Source organism: Cynoglossus semilaevis, chromosome 6 (genome assembly GCF_000523025.1).
Source record: "Cynoglossus semilaevis isolate Cse_v1.0 chromosome 6, Cse_v1.0, whole genome shotgun sequence".
Taxonomy (NCBI): domain Eukaryota; kingdom Metazoa; phylum Chordata; class Actinopteri; order Pleuronectiformes; family Cynoglossidae; genus Cynoglossus; species Cynoglossus semilaevis.
In genome coordinates this window covers 8,113,339-8,132,921 of record NC_024312.1, presented here as the reverse complement: position 1 = coordinate 8,132,921, position 19,583 = coordinate 8,113,339, and the positions used below count along the sequence as shown (strand labels likewise).

General features: G+C 40.2%; 1 protein-coding gene across 1 annotated transcript in view; it reads left to right on the top strand.

Annotated features, from left to right (window-relative positions):
- Positions 1-19,583, top strand: part of cspg4 (chondroitin sulfate proteoglycan 4) — a 63,555-nt gene that overhangs the window by 18,686 nt on the left and 25,286 nt on the right. Inside the window, 2 exon segments of the mRNA XM_025056249.1 lie at positions 17,021-17,184; positions 18,450-19,583. The exon segment at positions 18,450-19,583 is cut by the window's right edge and continues 12 nt beyond it. Coding sequence (XP_024912017.1) covers positions 17,021-17,184; positions 18,450-19,583 — 1,298 coding nt within the window.

Below are 19,583 nucleotides of genomic sequence, written 5' to 3'. Positions count from 1 at the left end.
CCTGCTTTCACGTAACGTTCCTTCCACCGGAGCATGCATAAATGCTTCCACTTAATCAAAAGATCCTTTATCTGCATGGAAGGCTGTGCATCTGCATCTGCTGCCTGAGAGAGATAAAGCCAGTGTCTGCGCCTGACTTGAAGGATCCTGGAAATGGGGATCCTTATGTGTTCATGTGTATGTGTTTGACTTTTTTTGTGTGGCCCATCAGAAGTATAAAGGCAGATGGATGAGTCACACATTTGAAGCTTCTCACTATTTTTAGTGCTGCAAGTTTTCAGGTTTATTGTTTTATTTTGTTCACATCCACATCAAGGTCTCGTTAGAAACAAGTTTGGCCAAAAACCAGTGTTTCGAACTGAGCTGATGACTATTTCTCACTTTGATTAAAAGTATCATGTTTTTGGTATAAACAATTGTGTCCTGAAAACACCTTGTGCCTTGAGGTGACATTAAGACCACACAGCAGAGGTGAGGTGACTCGTATCCAATTTTTCAGTTGGAGAGACTCAACTAAGATATTTCAGGGGTCTGTGGACACAGAAATCAAGATCAGCATTTTCAATTTTCAAATCAGATCTGTGTTGATTTAGCATGTGGTCCGACATTAGCTCAGCTCTGGATCACGTGTCTATGTACTGTATATATTTATGCCAAATGAATTATGGGAGAAAGGTAGAATGTTCTCAGTGGCTGTGGCCCCCTGAAGAGGCCCCAGATGGACCTCGGAAAATTGGTTCAATGTATGTCAGAAAAAGTCACGATATCCCTAAATGAATATGTATGTTCAAACCATCACAATTTCCATGTCAGAGAGTCACCTACACAGCCAACCATTGTAGCAGAAGGCTGATAATTATACTGCTGTTTGTGAGTCTGTGTGCATATTATTCAATTAGACTGAACTGGGCCCACCTCAGCAGGTGGGCTGGAAACACTCAACAATGTGTGGCTCTTTGTTCTGAGACGGTTTTAATGTGGATGATCTCAATCACAGCCGTCCTTTCAGAAAAGCTGTGTTTGTTCAACTGAGCTCTAAGTCATGCCTCACCTTTCCCTCCCTCTCGTCTTCAACATATGCTGCTTGTTCCTTCGCCTGTTTCAGCACAGCACTGTGTGCACAAACTGTGTGCTTTCTAATTTGTCAAAAAAAAAATGTCACAATCCCTCAAAGTCTGCTAAAACAGAACCATGTGAACATATGTAACATCAAACCTGCCCAGAGAGAGGCGCCCCGTCTTTTTGTCTTTTTTGGTTTAGACGCTCTGCCTGTTATTACGTCTCTGGTATGTTTGGTTGTGTGGGGTCAGTGGCTAACTTTTTTTTTCTCAGAGTGATTGAGTTACATAGATCAAAGCAAAGATCACACACAAAAAAGAGATGAGAAAAATAATATCACATACACACACCATGAGAAAAATGCCTAATGAGTGGAGATGAATGTCTGACCCCAATAAGAGTGTAATCACATCGGGAGCTGTGAAATCATGTGTTCACCCATTAGTGTGAGGAACACACTCCTCAGTCTCTACGATTAGTCCAAGAAGCTCCCAAAAGAGCCATTAGCGCACGCACTTGAGAATGCATTCAAATCCAGAGGAATTTTAATTACACCCGGATCACTCTCAACCGGATTGCCTCGTGTTGTTTAGATGCTAAATTTATGGTTTGCTAAGCTGTTTTCATTTCATCTGCAAACCAAATCTGGCGTAAACAAGCAGACAACAACTTTACAGGTGATGACAAGACGGAAAGATTTTTTTTTTTTTTTTAAAAAGACGTCCAAGATCTCCATTACACAGGGTTTGAACATGTAGTGACAGATGTTTAATACTATTTTCCTATCATTTGTTTGGCTGACACTTCAGATATTTTACAGAAAGCGGGAGATTATTCAGGTCCATGACACGCTCAGAAACACTAATCCTACAATTTACGATTATCAAATCCGCCGCAATGACTTCCAATCCCCCCGTGATGTGTGATACGTAGTAAATTCATGTTCTGACAATGTCGTACATCTGTCTTCATACACACACACTGACATGCTGCAAAGGTTTAGCCTGCGAGCAGCAGTGAGCACATGTGCAGATGTTTGACTTTGGTGTATGTGCCGTAGGAGGCTGCTCCCTCTCCTCCCTCTATTACAGGTTACAGTATATATATATTTTATATGTATATGTTTTTTAATACCTAAAATAAACAACGTTTATTTATCATAAACTATTCCACCTCGGTAGTGAGCCAGATGGAGCATAATGCTCAGTGATTACATTTTTTGGGAACGAGTGCAAATATTTTTATGCAGCCAACATTAAGGCAACGGCCAATGAATTACAATAAGATATTCAAATGTTGCTGTAAAGACAGAGGTAGAATAATGGAGAAACTTTGTTTTGCAATTTCTCTTTTTGCTTCACTACATGATGTTAGGATTACTTCTTAACATAGTATATATTGAGTATATCTTCATATACTTGTACTGTATGTTCTGTATGTTCTGTATGTTCCTTGAAATGCAAGGGAAGTAAATGTGCCAAATTGTCTTGGAACAAATATAAAAATGATGATTTAAGGCATCCTGATCTTTAAACTAACCTTCTGTATCCACATACTGACAGTCAGCCAACACACTAACAATGTGCATTTGCAGAAAGTATAGGATGTCTGTGAATCCAGTCGACATCTGTGCATACGCAACTGCATAATTTGACCTACAGGATGGTTAAAGACCTGCGGTCAGACAAGCCCATGGCTGCCAAATGAGCGCATGTGGAGAACACGTTCACAAAACATTAGAAGTGCAATGGACAAGAAAAAGAGAGGGTGAAGGAGAAAACACTGGCTCCAGAAGGGACCATTATCTGTAATGGGGCTATCATGGCTTCCATATTCATCTATAGGGAGCAGATGATGTAGAGTTATTAAGGAAATTAATATCACATCAGGTCGAATATATGTTCTTAGTATGGTAGTGTTTATGGTGGTGCTTGCGATCTGCGTGAATTCATCTATGTAGAAAGATCTAACTCTGCAAGCTCTTACAGCTAACAGCAAATAAAAATATCTCTTCAAAAAATTAGAAAGAAATACTGTAGTGAAGAACCTGCTGTACTGTGTGTACTATACACATGCAATACATATACTAGTATATATGTGAATATGTATATACTTATATACATATGTCTATATATGTAAATATTTTATATTTAATATATGCATATTTGTGTATGTATTTGTTTTTATTTTTGTATCATAGAAAACAAAATATTAAAAAGTATCAGTCAAGACTGAACAGGAACAACACCTGGTTACATTGCTCAGTATGTTGCACCATTGAATGTTCGCAAATACCAGATACAAACTACAAATGGTACATCGTATTATAAACCATTGTCTGGGACTAGATAAAAGCAGCCAAACTGTCTTGAATAGTATGGTACTAAATTGTGACGAGAGAACTTCATAAGAGTCCAGAGACTCATAATACACAAATTCACAAACACTTTGTAGAATCAATATTTGATGCTATTAACAGTTCAGATACTTTTAAAGTCTCTGGGCTTCACATTAGTTATTTTAGACTAAAGGAAAGAAAAGTTTACGGAGATGGTTCTGTTTACAGCTACAGGGTTTATGTAGGCGAAGATTGATTTTTTTTAAGCTTTGTTTTAGTCCTTAGACCAGATAGTGCCTGCCTCGATGGAGCATTTGCCTCCGGCACTGAATAAAAAGCACATTCTTCAGCTACTCCGCATTGTTGACAATCTCTTTTTCACACTCCCTTTCATTGACACTCTCACAACATTGCTCTCCTCCAACCCCTGGATGCATCAAAGTCTGACAGCTTTGTCAATATTCAGCACCAAAATGGGAGAAAAGCTACGCAGCTCGTAGACGTGTTAAACAAATGTGCTCATAAATCTAAATACAGCTGTGCAACTGTCGCAATCATATGTAAAAAATATGTAGCGTGGCGATGTGGGTGTTATGCAGAAAAGCTGCACGAGCCATTTGTGCCTGTGGCGCGTCTTCAAATTACTCACCTGTGTGTGGCACTTTCATCAGCACATGTAATTGTGCTATGGCATGATTAAAGGTTTGTCTGCCTGGTGATGGATGGGAGCCTGAGATGATGCACCGGCTCTGAATGCACAGACACAACAGGCATCTTGCTGAGCCTGTACATATTCTGTGATACCTTTTTTTTTGTTGTTTTTTTATTTGGAGTATAAACTCCAATTGTAGAAAGTAACACAAAAATCACAGGGATGCAGAAAACTGCACAAAAACTCTGTATTTGTACTCTGTACAACTTGACTGTATGGTACGCTTTTACGAGTTTCAATGGAAAACACAGACTTATACGGGTGACCTCAAACCTTTGAATGGTCTATATGTCTATAACATACCATTAGGAACACCTGAAGAGCTAACGGTGGCTAAAACCATCCATGCTGACAAAAACCATTCAGAGCCTTGGCTCTAGAATCAAGTCTACTCTGCATGAACTCACTTTATATCACCTCTGTGCTCTTTGTGAGTCGTCATACCTGCTGTTGGGCAGCAGAACACCCACAGACTTTCCAGGCTTTCGAGCTCTGCTGAACTTTTACAAATCACAAGCTATTTTATTGAATCTAACTGGATTTTACAGCAGAAAACTGTGGCTATTTCTGACTGCCGGCAGCCAGAAATGTCAAAAATAATAATTCAACTGCTTTTGTCAGGTCATGTTTACGCTTCTTTAACGATATTTAAGTGGTGGAATGAACCTAACTAGTTGTAATCTGCGACAGCCTATAATTTTCAATCATCTCGTTCGAGCAAGCTGACATCTAAAACACTGTTGGTGTTAGTGGTTGGTAATTTTTTTTTGTTGTTGTTGTTGTTCTTCTGAACCATAATCCTTAAAGGTGGTTTATATCTGTGCTGCTCCCAGATGACTCGGCTCGACAGATCAATACTCCTATTGAAAAGCAATCAACATCCAAGCTAAAAAAATGTGATTTTTGTGTCACCCACACAGTGGACGGTGCAGTTGTTGGTTTTACACACGATGAGCAGCTGCCTGTTGAACTGTGCACATCTGGGGGTAACACAAACTGTGAGCAGTTTCTCTTACACGAAATGAAGAAATAACGCTGTCATCAGTTAGAGGTAATGAGGTGATTACATCTGTTGGATATGCGAGGAAGTAGTTGGAACTTTTCCCTTGTTATCATTTAAATGCAAATTGGGTTTATTGAGGACATGTCTCTGCAAACTTGGGGAAAATGCTATGAAGCCCTGCAGTGAGGTTTCTACTCACTCTCCATGTTCTTCTTCCAAACCACTAATCTTAACTCGCATTCATTTTTACTGATGTTTAAATGATTTGTGTGAGACACGACCTCCACAAAAACGACCACACACCAGAGAAAGTCAAAACCGAGAGTCTAAGGACGAACTGGCATTAGTAATCTCCTGGGATCTGAGGCGCAGCTATTGTCCTTTGTGTACTATCTGTACTTCTTGGGACTGTTTTAGATACAGTAGAGCAGTGTGCATACAAAGTACTTTCTTTATACTGTAAGATGTAACTTTGGGATTGTCATGTACACGTCGTCAGAGTAATAACAGTAATAGGAGAGAGATGGCAGGGGTTTCTGACTGTTGCCATTGCCTTGGCAAAAACATGCAGTGATTGGAACTGTATTAGAATATACAGATTAGTGCTGACGTTGATTGCATTTTATTTGCAAATAATTACAGGATTTATTTTAATTTAAAGGTTAAAAACAAAAATAAATTCAGTTATTTCCTTTTACGTAATACTTAAACGTACTTAAAGTAACCTGGTGTTAGGAAAATCTAACTTTGCAGTGGATGTTACTTTGGTTTGGTCACCTCTTCTGTTGCCCTCAGTTCAGTTTAGGTCGCCCAAGATGATCTCATTGGTTGAGATATGTAATGTTAGAGCCAAGGAGCAACATTCGTTTAAAATACTACTACCACTACTACTACTACTAGTACTACTACTACTACTCATAATAATAATAACAAAATAATATTAAGTAAACTTTTCCTGCCTTATTTAAGAGCTATGATTGGTTAGAAGACGGAGTTATACCATTTCATCCATCAAGTATTCTGTATTGTACTCACCAAGGCCAACAATACTCTTCATAATATGGCAATCTATCAGCAGGTGACATGCCCTCTGTTGAGGTAATGGCTGGCATCTAGATTAGATGTATTTAGACCTTGATTAAAAGTGCCTGATGAATTTATTATCAACAACTGCAAAGGCATAGAGGAGAAAAACTCTGACAGATGGCTGGGAGAACAAATAGTTTTGCCACATGTGTACACAGCACGGCTGCCAGAGTTATGAAGAAAAAGCTGTGGCCTGTGTTTGAGGATGTATTGCCACGGTATCCCCTCGGGCTCTCTGCACCGTGCAGAGGCTGGGAGTGAAGGATTTGGCAGAGACGCAGAGTTTGTTACCCGTGGAGCAATTTTGTCACCACATGTTAAGGGCAGTACCTCAGATGTGGCAGCGGCATCTGGGCAACAACAAAAACCGGTGTTTACCCTTAACATGTATGTTTTGTGTCGATGCCGTGTATGCTAAGAGTAGACAAAACAACACAACCACGGTCATTTACTACAATGATTATAAGGAGTTTTTGAACAGTTACACGGAAGTTCCAAAGGCTCCCTCTTCCTGCTAAACTCACTTCCAGGAAAAGCGGTTGCTTATGTTATTTGTTATTGTACTTTACTTAGCTTTTTTTTCTATCATTGTTTTGTTTATTTTTCTTTTGCTGTCACTGACGAACCAAATTTGTTGATGATAAACAAATTCAGGAGCATTGTCATCATTCCCCAGTATAATATCATCGTTAGGAGTCAGGGGAAGTCTTTGTGGTAATGCTAAAGGTGTTAGCCGTTGCCGGACCACATGCTCGGGAATACAGTACTTTCGGAAGTTGTTTCTACTTAGTCTTATTTAATCCCTGATGATTGAAATCTAAAGGTAATGATAAAATCACATAATCAACACAAATAGATAAATCTACCACATACTGTAGCACATTAAAGAAGATTAATATAGTCTGATTTGAGGCCTCAGAAGCTGACGCTGGAATTTTAACGGAACACGTGGTCTCCTCAAGACGACATTATTTCTAGGAGCTCTGAAAATATCCCTTCTCTTTCTGAACTTGTCGGTCTAAAAAATGGCTTTTTCGGTATTTGTGTATGTTCTTACCTAACTTCCCGCAGTGCAGGTCTGTTTTCTATTGAAAAGGTCTTTTGCATTCTGCAGTAGTGACCAGACTGTGAAGACGTAGAGAAGAGTTGAAAGAATAGTTGAAAATCCAACTTGTACAACGTGTTAAAGTAATTTGTCAATTGGTTCATGTTAACAAACAGACTTGCGGTTTTTGGATGTAACCCAATATACTTTGATTATAATGTGTATTACAGATTATCCTTATTTTTTTCTACCAACATTTATGAGAATAAGGTGTGTGTTGATCAAAGGGGATGTTGAGCAGCCAGCTTCATCCCACATTACAGTGTGGACGTCAGGTATGTAACTGTGTGGTGTCAGACATTCCTGGTGGAGGTTCAATTGGGTTAAATAAACCAAGAACACATTTTTACAATAGACTAAATCCCAGGTTTATCTGTTCAGTGATTTTCAAATAATCCTCAGTGTTTTGACTAGTTCACTTTGAGTCATAATATTTTAACAGTGCATAATAACTCACATTTTGCCGAGGCCAATAAAACGTGATCCAAACACTTGTATTGATCTGCATCTGTTTTATGTGCTTGGATTATTTAGTTTGTGGCAAAAAGTCAAGGCGAAGAAAGAGGAACCTGTTTCAAATTCACTTCTCCTCAAGTCCTCTCCTCTACCAGCTACTAACATTTTCCACTGAAGCCAGTTCTATCCATCTTTAAGTCAGTGCCTCAATAATAAAACTGAACTATGGAGTGGAAAAAACATGAGTGTAGGGCTGAAACACTGGAGCGCTGTTTCACTGCGTTGTTACGCAAATAACACATGAAACATGTTGTTTATTCTGGGCTGGAAACGGGTAGTGAGAGTAGTGTGGAGGGACACGAAAGAGGAGGTGATGGCTGAAGGGAGGGGGGGGGGAGTGGGGGGGGACTCCCGATTTGCTAGTGAATAAGAACCGAGCTGCAGAAAAGTGTCTGGGTGGAGAAGGGTGGGTCTCCTCAACGGTAGCATGGTGGAAAATGGTTATGTGAATGGCAAGAGACTTTGGGCTGACTCAGCCAGAAGACTGAGTCGGAATTAATGTCAGGGTGTGTGTGTGTGTGTGTGTGCATGTTTGCCCTGTGTGTGTCTGTCTGTGGGTGTGTTCACTAAAACGGTTTAGAGTAACGCTGGCTGATGGAAGGGTTTGAGCACGAGCATCTGGATAAGAGATTTGTTTAAAAAGCATAATTCAGCGAAGGTAAGCGAAGGAGAGAGGTGTCTGCAGTCCTCAGGGTAAAGGGTGAGGTGGTGAGTTGAGGGGGAGTCAGTCTGGACTGGAGAGGGTCAGTCTGCTGGTGTGTGCCTTCAGCTGGTTCTCATTATGAGTCTAATGTGACACTCTGATCTCAAACACAAACTGACTATGCAGACCCTAGTTAAAGCCGGATATGGGCTTTGAGAGGCCCCCACACTGAGGCTTCTGTATCGCAGTTTTGCTACTTGGAGTCTGGTGAGACTGGGGGCCTCATTCACTGAAAGGCTTTCCGATCAGATGTAGTCATGGAAAAGTGCAAGGTTCAGGATCCACCAGGAGATCCTTGAACGATGACGGAATGGAAATCCTAAGATATAAACTGCATTTCAGTCGTTGGCTTGTGCACATCATCATGACCTTAATGGAGAATTACAAGTTAATGATAATAGGAAAAACAACACCCTCAAGTTAATGATAATAGGAAAAACAACACCGTCATGTTTATATTGACAGTCTCATAAAGTTGACTTAATGATGTCTCTGCCACTGGGATGAGGTCCCACAGAAAAAATGATGACTTCAATACAAGGACACGGCACAAGGAACTCCTTATTTCTATCTTTACGACTGTGGAAATTACAGGTTTTACTCATAGGCAGTGTGTTCTTTTCACACAGCAGGTGTGCTCATGTGTAACAAAACACAAGAAAACTCTCAGGAAGAGTGTCTTTTCATCTAACCAGCATCTTGAAAGCAGTTTGTTGTCTCATTTCTGAACACACAGACATGTGGCTACAACATGTGAGAGAGTCTTTCCAGTGATTCATCGACAGTCGGTCAAATGTTTGTCGAAAACCAATTGTTACCTAAGACTTTGGGAATATAAAAAAAGATAGTATCATCAAATATTTAAGACTTTTGGGAACCTAAACTTTAAATCAAGGTTCCCTTCAGCTGAACCCAGCCGAGGAAGGTTTCTGAAAACTCAGGTCTTAAATTTCTGCCTCTGTTCTCTGTTCATGTTAACGTAAAATGTAATGACACTCAAGAGCTTGAAGGACAGAGTGTGTTGAGTAGTTGTTTCCTCCAATGGCCTTTTCACCTAAAAATGTACCCTGTCTTCATTATTCCTTTAATCTCAATTATATAAGAGATCCAAGTATTTGGATTGTTGTTATAAATACATAGTCTCACTACAAAGGCATGCTGATTATAAGTGCTGAGTTACTGATGTCTGCACTCACACTCATAACAACTCAGTAACAGCTAAATGGACCAAATATTAGGTCAGAAAATTACCAGCTGTTAAACAAAAATAACTGGACTGAATCTAAACGAGAAAATATATAGACTGAAACTAAAAGAGAAAATGTATAGTCTGTTTTTTATTTTATTTTTTTTTCAAAAGGTGTGTAAGGTAGATGTTATGAGATTGACAAGTACTCTCTACTCATTCATGCGTACAGGTGTGATGTTTTTTATTGGCGCCCTACAGCAGAATATAGCTAAATATTTGTACGAATGGTTGAAAGATTGAAAACTTCTTTTAAGAAGTAATATAATCTGCAGTCTGCTGGCGTTAAGTGTAGCTGCGCTGCTTAAGTCAAAGTTGAAATCCTCAACTCCAGGATTAAAGGATTAAGCTGCACCACTGAAAATTGAATATTTTTTTGATAAACAAATATTTATCTCAACACTCTGATTTGAAGTCTCGCTGTGATTCAGACGAGAAAAACAATGTCTCCATTTCTGAATAGATGAAAATTACATAGAGTTCTAGTGCAACTCAAGCCAGTTTTATTGTTTTAAAATGTTGCAGTACTTCATTGAATTTCTATATTTAAAAAAAAGTAAATGTGTCCTTGTCATTGTGCTTTTTTGCTACTTTTTCTTGTCAATTTTTCCTCCATCCCTTTGAATCCATTTACCTGCTAACACCATTTAACCCCATTTGTATATTATATTAAAACATTACCATGTATGATTTGCATGTTAGTTTAATTGTTTGTGTTGCAGTTTAAAGTGCAGTTACACCATAATTAACACAATCCATCATTAGGGATGTTGTGATTATACTGCATGTGTGATCACATAACTGTAAAAAGAAGGTTCGATTATAGCAACGGTGTCTCAAAAGTCATGACTAATGGAATCAGTAAGACTCGAATCTTGTGCAGCAGAAATGTCTTTGTGTCATGAATAGAGGATATTACAGTAATTCTGGTATATGGCTCTAACTAAATTGTTCGCTTAAAATAACTGACACTAAGGTCATTTGCTTCCATTATTCTCACCAATAGCCGGGCACAAAGCCTCTCTTTGCTCTCCCACTTTGTGTTGACATTGTAAATATTACAGACTTAAGTGACTGTACTAAATGCCTATCTCATTCCCAGCTGCTATTACTCTGGGTCATCAGTGTCGTGGAACAAAGCCAGAGCGTTCTAGCCACTCATGCACTGCATGAAGTTCTCATAGGGGTTTTCCATACCTTACGTGTACCCTTTGAGATCAAAGTCCTAGTGACCGCTAATTACATTTAAGAGCCTATGTCCGGTTTGTACTGGTTTTTTGTTTGGTTAAAACTGAAGGTGATTTTCTTTGCTAATCAGCTTTACTTCCTTCTTCTCTCCGTTTTCTCCCTTTGACATGATGATCTTCCCACTGTCCACTTGTTGGGATTTCACCCTGGAATTCATCAGGAGTATGTTAAAATGTCCGCCCGCTCAGACTATAAACAGCCCTTGTTGGGCCGAAGGAAAACAGGGAAATGTGTAAAGAATTGCTTTTTCAAACGGATCCCGCTGTACTCAAGAAGGTGTGTGTGTTTTGGGGGGGTCACACTGCTGTGAGGAGGGATACGGGTTGTAACAGTATGTCGGTGCTCAGTCCTCTGATGTCATTCGGAGATTATTTTAACAAGACCCACCCACCAGGACCTTGGCGGTTGATGGCTTCCGTAGTCCGGCCGGGCCTGACAGAGGCACGCTTTGTGCTCAGCAGCCATAAACTACAGCACGGCCCTGAGTCACTACAATGCTTCTGTTCACGGCCATGTTTGTCTAAGAGTTTTTGGAGGCGTGTGAGATCATCAGTCCAAAGTCATTCTTACCAATGGCTCTTTGAGTTGAGCGCGATGAGCCAACGAAGTGAATTTGTTGCACTCTCAATTTAGGTGCTGTTAGAGTTGGAAATATGAAGATGTCACGTTGACACAGAACAATACTCCCTTCTTCCTTTCTTTTGTCCACCGTTGAAGTAAATTGCAGTACAGCTAAGTTAAAGTAGCCAACATTCTCATGGAAATATTTCCACTGGTAACCACACAAGAGCATACAGACTGTACACAAGAGTTCTTTGGAGGGATTTTGAAGGATAAATCAAGACAGATCCATGTTTTTCCACTATTTGGATTGGATGTGGTTCCTTACTCCTAAGCTTTTTCTCCCCACCCTATTTTTCATGACTCCCTGTTCTCTGTCTTGTCCACATTTAGGGCTTTTTGTTCAAATATGTAAACCTAAATCAGATCTTAAGAGACAAAAGCCATCCTTCCTTTCTGTATCCATTCACTAATGTGGTCCTTTCTGTTTTTTGGGTTTTTTTTTTTGTTTTGTTTTCATTATGTTTGGAAATGCAGCCTCATTAATGATCCAAACCCAGACAACAGTGAATCCTTCACCTCCCTTTTCTTGCTCTGTTTTCTGGGGCAGAGATTGCATTACACCACCATTCTCCTTTCACAAGGAAACCTCATAATTTGTAGCTGCTGCCGCCACCCTGAGTCTGTTGAGAAAGTGCAAGTTTTACAGCCAGACCTGACGTGTTTTAATTATGGTCAGTGGGGAGGCCACCTGCTGTGGCTCCACAACAACTTTTCTTCAATGTATTGAATCCACTTCACTTTGAGCCAGTATTGGAGTGACTCAGATGCAGAGGTTTGAAAGGGGCCTAAAAAGATACTATGTTGCCTTTCACATCGACATAGCCTGGTCTGAGAAATGGCTCCATTAAGCCAGTAAAAGTTTGTCCCTGGTGACTTCTGAAAAGTCAGTGGGGAAGAAGCGGGTCCATATAAAGCAGTGCTGTCAAAGTGTGTCGGGCTGTGGTTCTGCTCTCTGCTGTTTAACAGGGCTGGACTTTGCAGTATTTTTTTTATACTGCAACGTCTGTTCTGTAAACACAAACATTTCCTTGTGAGAGAAACTAAAAGGGTGTCATTGGTGTGAAGATATTGTTCAAGAACTATTGGTTATTTACATTTCCAATGATGTGGATAAACACCCGAACTAAACCCAAATGACAGGTAATTATTACTGATTGGTTTTCCAATAATTGCAACTCCAACATTACCCACAGCTACAGTGATGCAGCTACAACATTGTTCCAGTGAGGTTTTAAGTACCGTGCACTGCAGCCATTAATGTGTCTTTCTAATTGTGTAATTATTGCATAGTTTATGTTCAACTGCAGCTTTTTTTTTCCGTTGCTCCAGAGCCGTTAAATCAGGGGGAGGTGGTAGAATCGATGGTACTGTATGTTCAAACAATAACTACAGCCAGTCTTGTAGGACAGAATTGTTTTCAAATTAATCACCTCAACCTTTTTTGCCTTTCATTCATTGATATTTAATAGAGTAAAGTATATATATATATATCCTTTGCATATATATATATATATATCCTTTGCTCAATTAAATTAATCACCTTTTCCTGCTGGTGGACAGTCTACTACGTGGAGTTGTCTTCAGTTTTATTTTTTTAGAAAGTGTAGACTCTGTTCTGATTGATTGAGCCTTCTGGGTCTTAAGTAGGTCCCACTTTGTAACAAGTGCAGTTATTACTGACCTCTTTCTTTGAGAGATGTATTTTGTCATCACAGTAATAGCCATGTTGACATATGTTAGAAGCCTTTACACCCATTAGGAGTCTTCCTGTTCTGTCCTTGGTTAACAACACCCTATCCTTCATATAATTATACCCAGAAACAGAGTTGCCGTCTGGTACGGGACACAGCCCAGCTAAGGAAAGGGATGACCAACATACCTGCTATTTATAGTCTGGCTAACCGTAGTTTAACTGTGGGTTGTGCACGTAGGTGGTTTGTTTGGGTTTCAAGCCGTGTTGCCATGGTAAACACACACAGTGTGCCTCGGTGGAAAATCGTATTATTAGACCGAGTAGTGGATTGTCACGTCCAAAAAGTAGGAATGTTTCGTTACTCGGGACATAACGGTACAAAATATGTGACAAGGTGAGAATTAAATAAATTAACAGAGATCTTGTGTCTGTTTAGAGCGTTTCCACACAAACATTTAAAATATGACTGATGTGACTCTGACTCATCGTTACAGACCCGTCATAGAACTAAGTCAACCGAAGGTTTCCAATCACCCTGCCCTTGTGGTCAACATTCCTCTTTCCCCAAAAAAAAAAAAAAACATTTCCTGACATGTGTCTGTAGATTGAGGCTAAGGAAGAGAAAGAGGAGGAGGAGGTGAGGAGGAAAGGAATAGGAAAAGAAAGACAACAGGCTAATTCATTAAGCCTTCCATGAGAGAGAGGAAGACTCGGTTTCCTCTAAGCCTTATAAATACTACAAGCCCAGTCAGTCATCAAATTATAGCCATCTGCACTGGCTTCGGACCAGGATTCAGCTCCATGCACAATAAAGCAGTGTTGTGTAGGAGCTTTAGGGAGTCAGATTCGTCCTCTCAGATGTTTTAAACTCCACACACAGACTGGCGATCGAGATTGAACATGGCAGAGGTTTCACAGCTCCAACTTCACTTTTGAGGAGCAGATACGGTTCCTCGCGGATGATTATGATGCCATGTCAGCAGAATCAGCCCGGCATGATCTTTTCTGCAGCCAACCACAAATCCCTCTGAGCATGGAAAATACAGCTGAGCATAATGTTGGAGTAAAGAAAAAAAAAAAGAAAAAAGATGGAGGCTTATGGCTCTGAGTCCTGTTACTATAAATCTTACATGATTATGTCTTCCTTTAATCCGTTAGGTGTGATTTCCTGTTTGCATATTTACCTGTTACACAGTGTAACCAGAAAAACCGTTTAAAGGAAGGTGCTGAGACTAAATCAGTCTCACAGAGCACAGCGTTTGTACAGCGCATATTGAAAATGTGTTTCTCCCTCACAAAAGCCAATTTTATACAGAGCTTTACATGACTTAGCCGGGAACTAATGAATTCCAGTTTCAGGTACACTGCAGTACAAAGCCATTGTGTTATCATTGGAAAATGTGTTCTCTTTGCTAAGGGCAACAGCAGCATGCTGAATTTGAAGCAGAAACTCCTGCGGCAGTTAGGTCTTGGCAGTGCTCTCCGTTTTTTTTTTTTTTGTTTTTTTTTTTTGTTTGTTTTTATTATTATTATCATGCTTGTAGCGAACAATCCAACAGCTCAGGTATAGGAACAAAATGAAGCTCATTGGAATTTTCTCCTTCAATGCAATTACCTTTAAGAAAAGATTCCCCACTTCTTCAGTTCTAGCCTGAGGGCATCTCAGTGATTAGTTCTGCTCTTTCATCAGAAATATTGAACCGTTAACTCTGTAAACTACTTGAAGAGCGTATCACACAGTCAAATAATAATTCATGCTAATGTATTTAGATTAGATAATGTATAAACACACACACCAGGTCTACGGTTCTCCAACATCAAATGGGTCTAACCTGGTAAAAAGTTTTATTTTAAAAAGTCGAAACACATTCTGAGTAAGAGAAAAGTACAGCATCCATTTCCATACATAAAGGTTTAATTATTAAGGCATTCCTTGAGTATTCCAACTTGCATGTTCTCACAGTGTCAGAGTTTAAGTCTTGACCATATGATAACAGTTCATTTTTTTGTCTGGGAGTCTTTACCAACATGTCTTTTGTGGCTGCAGTAGATGTGAAAAAGTCTGTGTTTATTTTTCCTGTGCAGAGATCATTAATCACTGACTTTGTTCATGACAGAACAGCCTTGAAAACCAGAGGCAAATGCTTGTGAGTAAAATCACAAAAGCCTCACTTTCAATCTCATGGCATCAAAATGATTGTCTTTGTTGACACTGCCATTGTTTGCTGCAGAGTTTGTATGGAAGGGCTCACTAACAGGATGAGAAGTTGGCGGAGCAACGTTGGCTTCTTTGTGAATTGTCATTGGCTGCGTGGCATAAATGAAGACACCACGCAGACAGATTGCCCTCTAAAGTCAGACAAATCAAACATTGCTCTCAGTTAGTCACTTTCAAATCCTCTTGAGTAATTCTTCTTTTTTCTATACAGCTACTTATTCATGGGAAAATGGTCCTCGATGTTTGTCTGCCAGTGAATCATTGTGAACATTAACTTATTTTCTTTTCTCATCATCTTTTGCCTGTGAAGTAGTTTCAGGAGATTTCCAGCAATAAATGTACTTGATGTCAAGTCAATGGTCAGTGCTGCTAGTGGATATTTTGGGCGCGATGATTTCATAGGAAAGTTCTTTGGCACAACTCTCTCTCTGTCTCTCTCTCTCTCTCTCTCTCTCTCTTCCTATCCCACTCTCTGTATACTTCTGTCTATGTCCCTTTATCTTTATGAACTTTCTTGCTGTTTTTTTATGAGTTCCTGTGTCCTGAACTGTTGCTCCAGAGAGTTAAGGGCGTGGCTAATGGAAACCCCCTTTTCATGATTTGGACAGGGCCCCTGGAAACCTCATGATGGAGAAATAGGGTCCTGGATGTGGTCCAGTTAAATCCCAGACCCTGTGCCCTAAAAAAAAAAGACTTCCTCTGTGGTTTACATTATATTGAAGGCCCCTGACAGCACACTCTGAGACAGGTGGCTAAATTTACTGTTGTAAACGAGTCTTGCTCAAGCCTGGGAAATCCTCCCTTCCCGCCAGACTCTCAATGCCAAGAACGCATCTGCAGGGGCAGTGCATGATGTCTTTGTAAGAGAGTTCAGACGAGCCCTCTTCGAAACCATACGCAGCTGAGAGACACCTGATAATAAAGGCATTAGTCGTCAAGCCGTTGCACTGTAACAAGTCAATCTAATTGGCTGCTCGACACTGAGCTGTCGGTCTGCAGTGTTGCTCAGTGTTATCCCACAGTGTTGAGCTGTTATGTTGCCATGTTGAAAAGAAAACTGTTGCGTCAGTGTTGTCTTTTTTTAGCAGCCTTTGGTGTCCTTCCTGTTATAAATCATTACATAAAAGTCGAGTAGGCTTCCAGACAAAAGTGCACACTGAAGAGGGATGTTTACTTAGGATAAACTTAAAACCACAGTACTCTTAAAGCAGATACCTCTATTTTCACTTCAAAGCACCCTATCTCACAGAGAATAAAAAGAAGGCAAACAAAAAAAAAACTCTTTTGTATCTCTTTAATCCCATCCTTTCCTGAAAGATTTTTTTCTCTCTCTCTGATGCAAAATGTCATTAAAGTAGTGTCTGGCAAATTTTATCACTTATTTATTAGTTATTTAGTTTACTCTCAGGTTTTATCATTTTTATATGCTATAAACTTACTTGCCTGTCACTTATTGCTATTCTCCACAGAATCCTACTATGGGGACAGCTACTGCAGTTTACAAGTCTTCCAGGATGTCTCCAACTTCCACCTGTCAATGCAGATTAAGACAAGTCGGAGAAGTGGTCTGTTGCTGCTGGCTGCAGGGATGGAGGACTACCTGTTCCTCGAACTCCAAAATGGAAGAGTACAAGTGAGTGGCTCACAAGCTGTGGTGGACACTGAAATATTTTATTTTTTTCTGTCATGAAACCTGAAACAAATTATTGAAACACATAAATGTTATATAAATAAATAACATGGTGCAACTAATTTTGCATCAGGCCTGAGTGTGTCAGAAGAAGTAATATATATCTGGAGATATTCATGTTCTAGAAAAAAAATAGTATTGGATCAAAAAATGTATTAGCATGGTCAAGGCTTCCGGACTTATCTGCCATATTCCTGGCTCCATCATGAATCATGATCCAAGGTAGATAAGAGCAGCTGGTGTTGACATTTATTGAGGACAAGGGCCTCATGCAGGGCACACTCAGTGACACCGAGGCATTTTTCACATCTTAACTGCAACAGGACAGTCTGTGCAGGTTTAAGCTGGTATGATCCTGTTCATATTCAAGGACTGTGTCAGCACAGACAAATGTCTGACAGAATATTATAATTGCTAATCATAATCTAAAGGGGGAAGGGGGGGCAAATTACCTTTATTCGTCTCTGCTCAGTATTTTGACATGAACGCCAATCATTGTCTCTGTTAGTGGTATTAAAGATGGGTTCTAGCTTCACAAGGAGTGGTACATATAATGCTGAACTGTGCCATGGGTGGCACTTGTTTGTGTAACACAGAGCAATCTACTGCCCAAGTGATGTGAATCTCTTTCATAGGCATAGCTCACCTCTGACGGGACTCCTCAGGGGAGTAGCAGGACCCTCTTCACCAGAGAACTTAAAGACTGGGTGGCTTAAAAGGAAGGAGTCCCAAAGGATGACACTGACATAGAAGCTTCTTGGTCCTTTCTGGATTTATACGTCATGTTTTTAATGTGTGCTCACCCGTCTGCAGCTGCTGTGAAGTGGATGAGAACCTTGTCTTTGCGTTGTGCTTCTCACTGGTCATATGGGGCTTTTTGATACCTCATTATATACTACTTGGAATAATATGTGAACATACCAGTGTACAGGTCAGAACCAGCAGCTCATGGATCATATCCAGTTCCAATTTCTTACTTTGGTAACAGCCACAGAAATGGCAAAGGACAATACAGAAATATATATCTTCTGATAAATATGTAGATCCTTAAGGGCCAGCTATGAACAGGGATAAATCTGTTCTAATTTCTACTTTGTAGAGAAATAAAGGTTGAGAAGATCTGAATGTTACTGCATGCAACATTTAATTTATACCTAACTTTGTTGTTTGTTTGTTTTTTTCTATTTCTTCTTCTTCGTGTTTTCTAGGCCCGGATGAATTTAGGAGGCGATGAAGTGACGTTGTCCTCATCCCAGGGAGTCCAGCTTAACAACCTCCTGGACCACAAAATTTCACTGACATTGCAGGATGGCAAACTCACTATGTTAATCGATGAGCTTTTCCCAACGTATGTGCCTGTGAGTGATGATGGGGAACAGCTTAATATTGACCAAGGGATTTGGCTTGGAGGAACAGGGAACCTGGACACTCCCTATCTCAGCACTGCTATCCCCCCTTTCCGTGGATGTATGAGTGAGGTCACATTTGAATCCCATCAATTTAACATCATTGGCACAGCATATAAGCAGTGCCATGACACGAGAGAATCCTGCAGCAGTGAGTTTGAGGCAGGTGACGGCGAAGCAACTAGTTTCAGTACTCCAGATTCGTTTGTGTCATTACCTACCTGGAGCGGGGCAAGTGGCACTCCAAGGGCCTTGGAATTCCTAATGAAAACAACTATCGAGGATGCATTACTTGTTTTCCATCCTGGCAGAGAGAAAGACTTCATCGCTATCGGTGTCATGAAAGGTTATATTAAAGGTGTCCTCAACCTCGGGACTGGGATCGAGATACTGGAGAACACGCAGGTCCAACTGGATGATGATCAGTGGCATAGAGTCAAGGTGGAGATTAGTCAGAATTCTTTTGTGCTCAATGTGGACAGCCAGTCTTCCTCTCTCCCTCTTGACTCATCTGAAAAACTGGACTTAGTGGGAAATCTGTATTTAGGAGGGATCCACGGTAAAATGAAAGAGGTCTTCCGTGAAAGTGGTTCCCTGAATCACGTGGAGGAAGAAATGACAGCCGAATCCTTTATTGGCTGTTTAGGGGAAATCAAAGTTAACCAGAAGGATCGGAGCCTCCAGGATGCTCTGGTGACCAAAGATGTTCATGTTAAATGTGAAGGAGAGGACTACGACTACTCAAGTTATTATGATGTAGACACAACAACAACGGCTCCTCCTGTACACATTTACACATATAGTGAGGTGGATTCCACTCACCATGATTGTATTCCAACAAATGACATGCCAGAGATATTTAGAAATGTGACAAAACTTCTGGATGTCACACCACTGTTTGTGCCTGAAGGTGGGGAGGATTTTATCAACATCAAT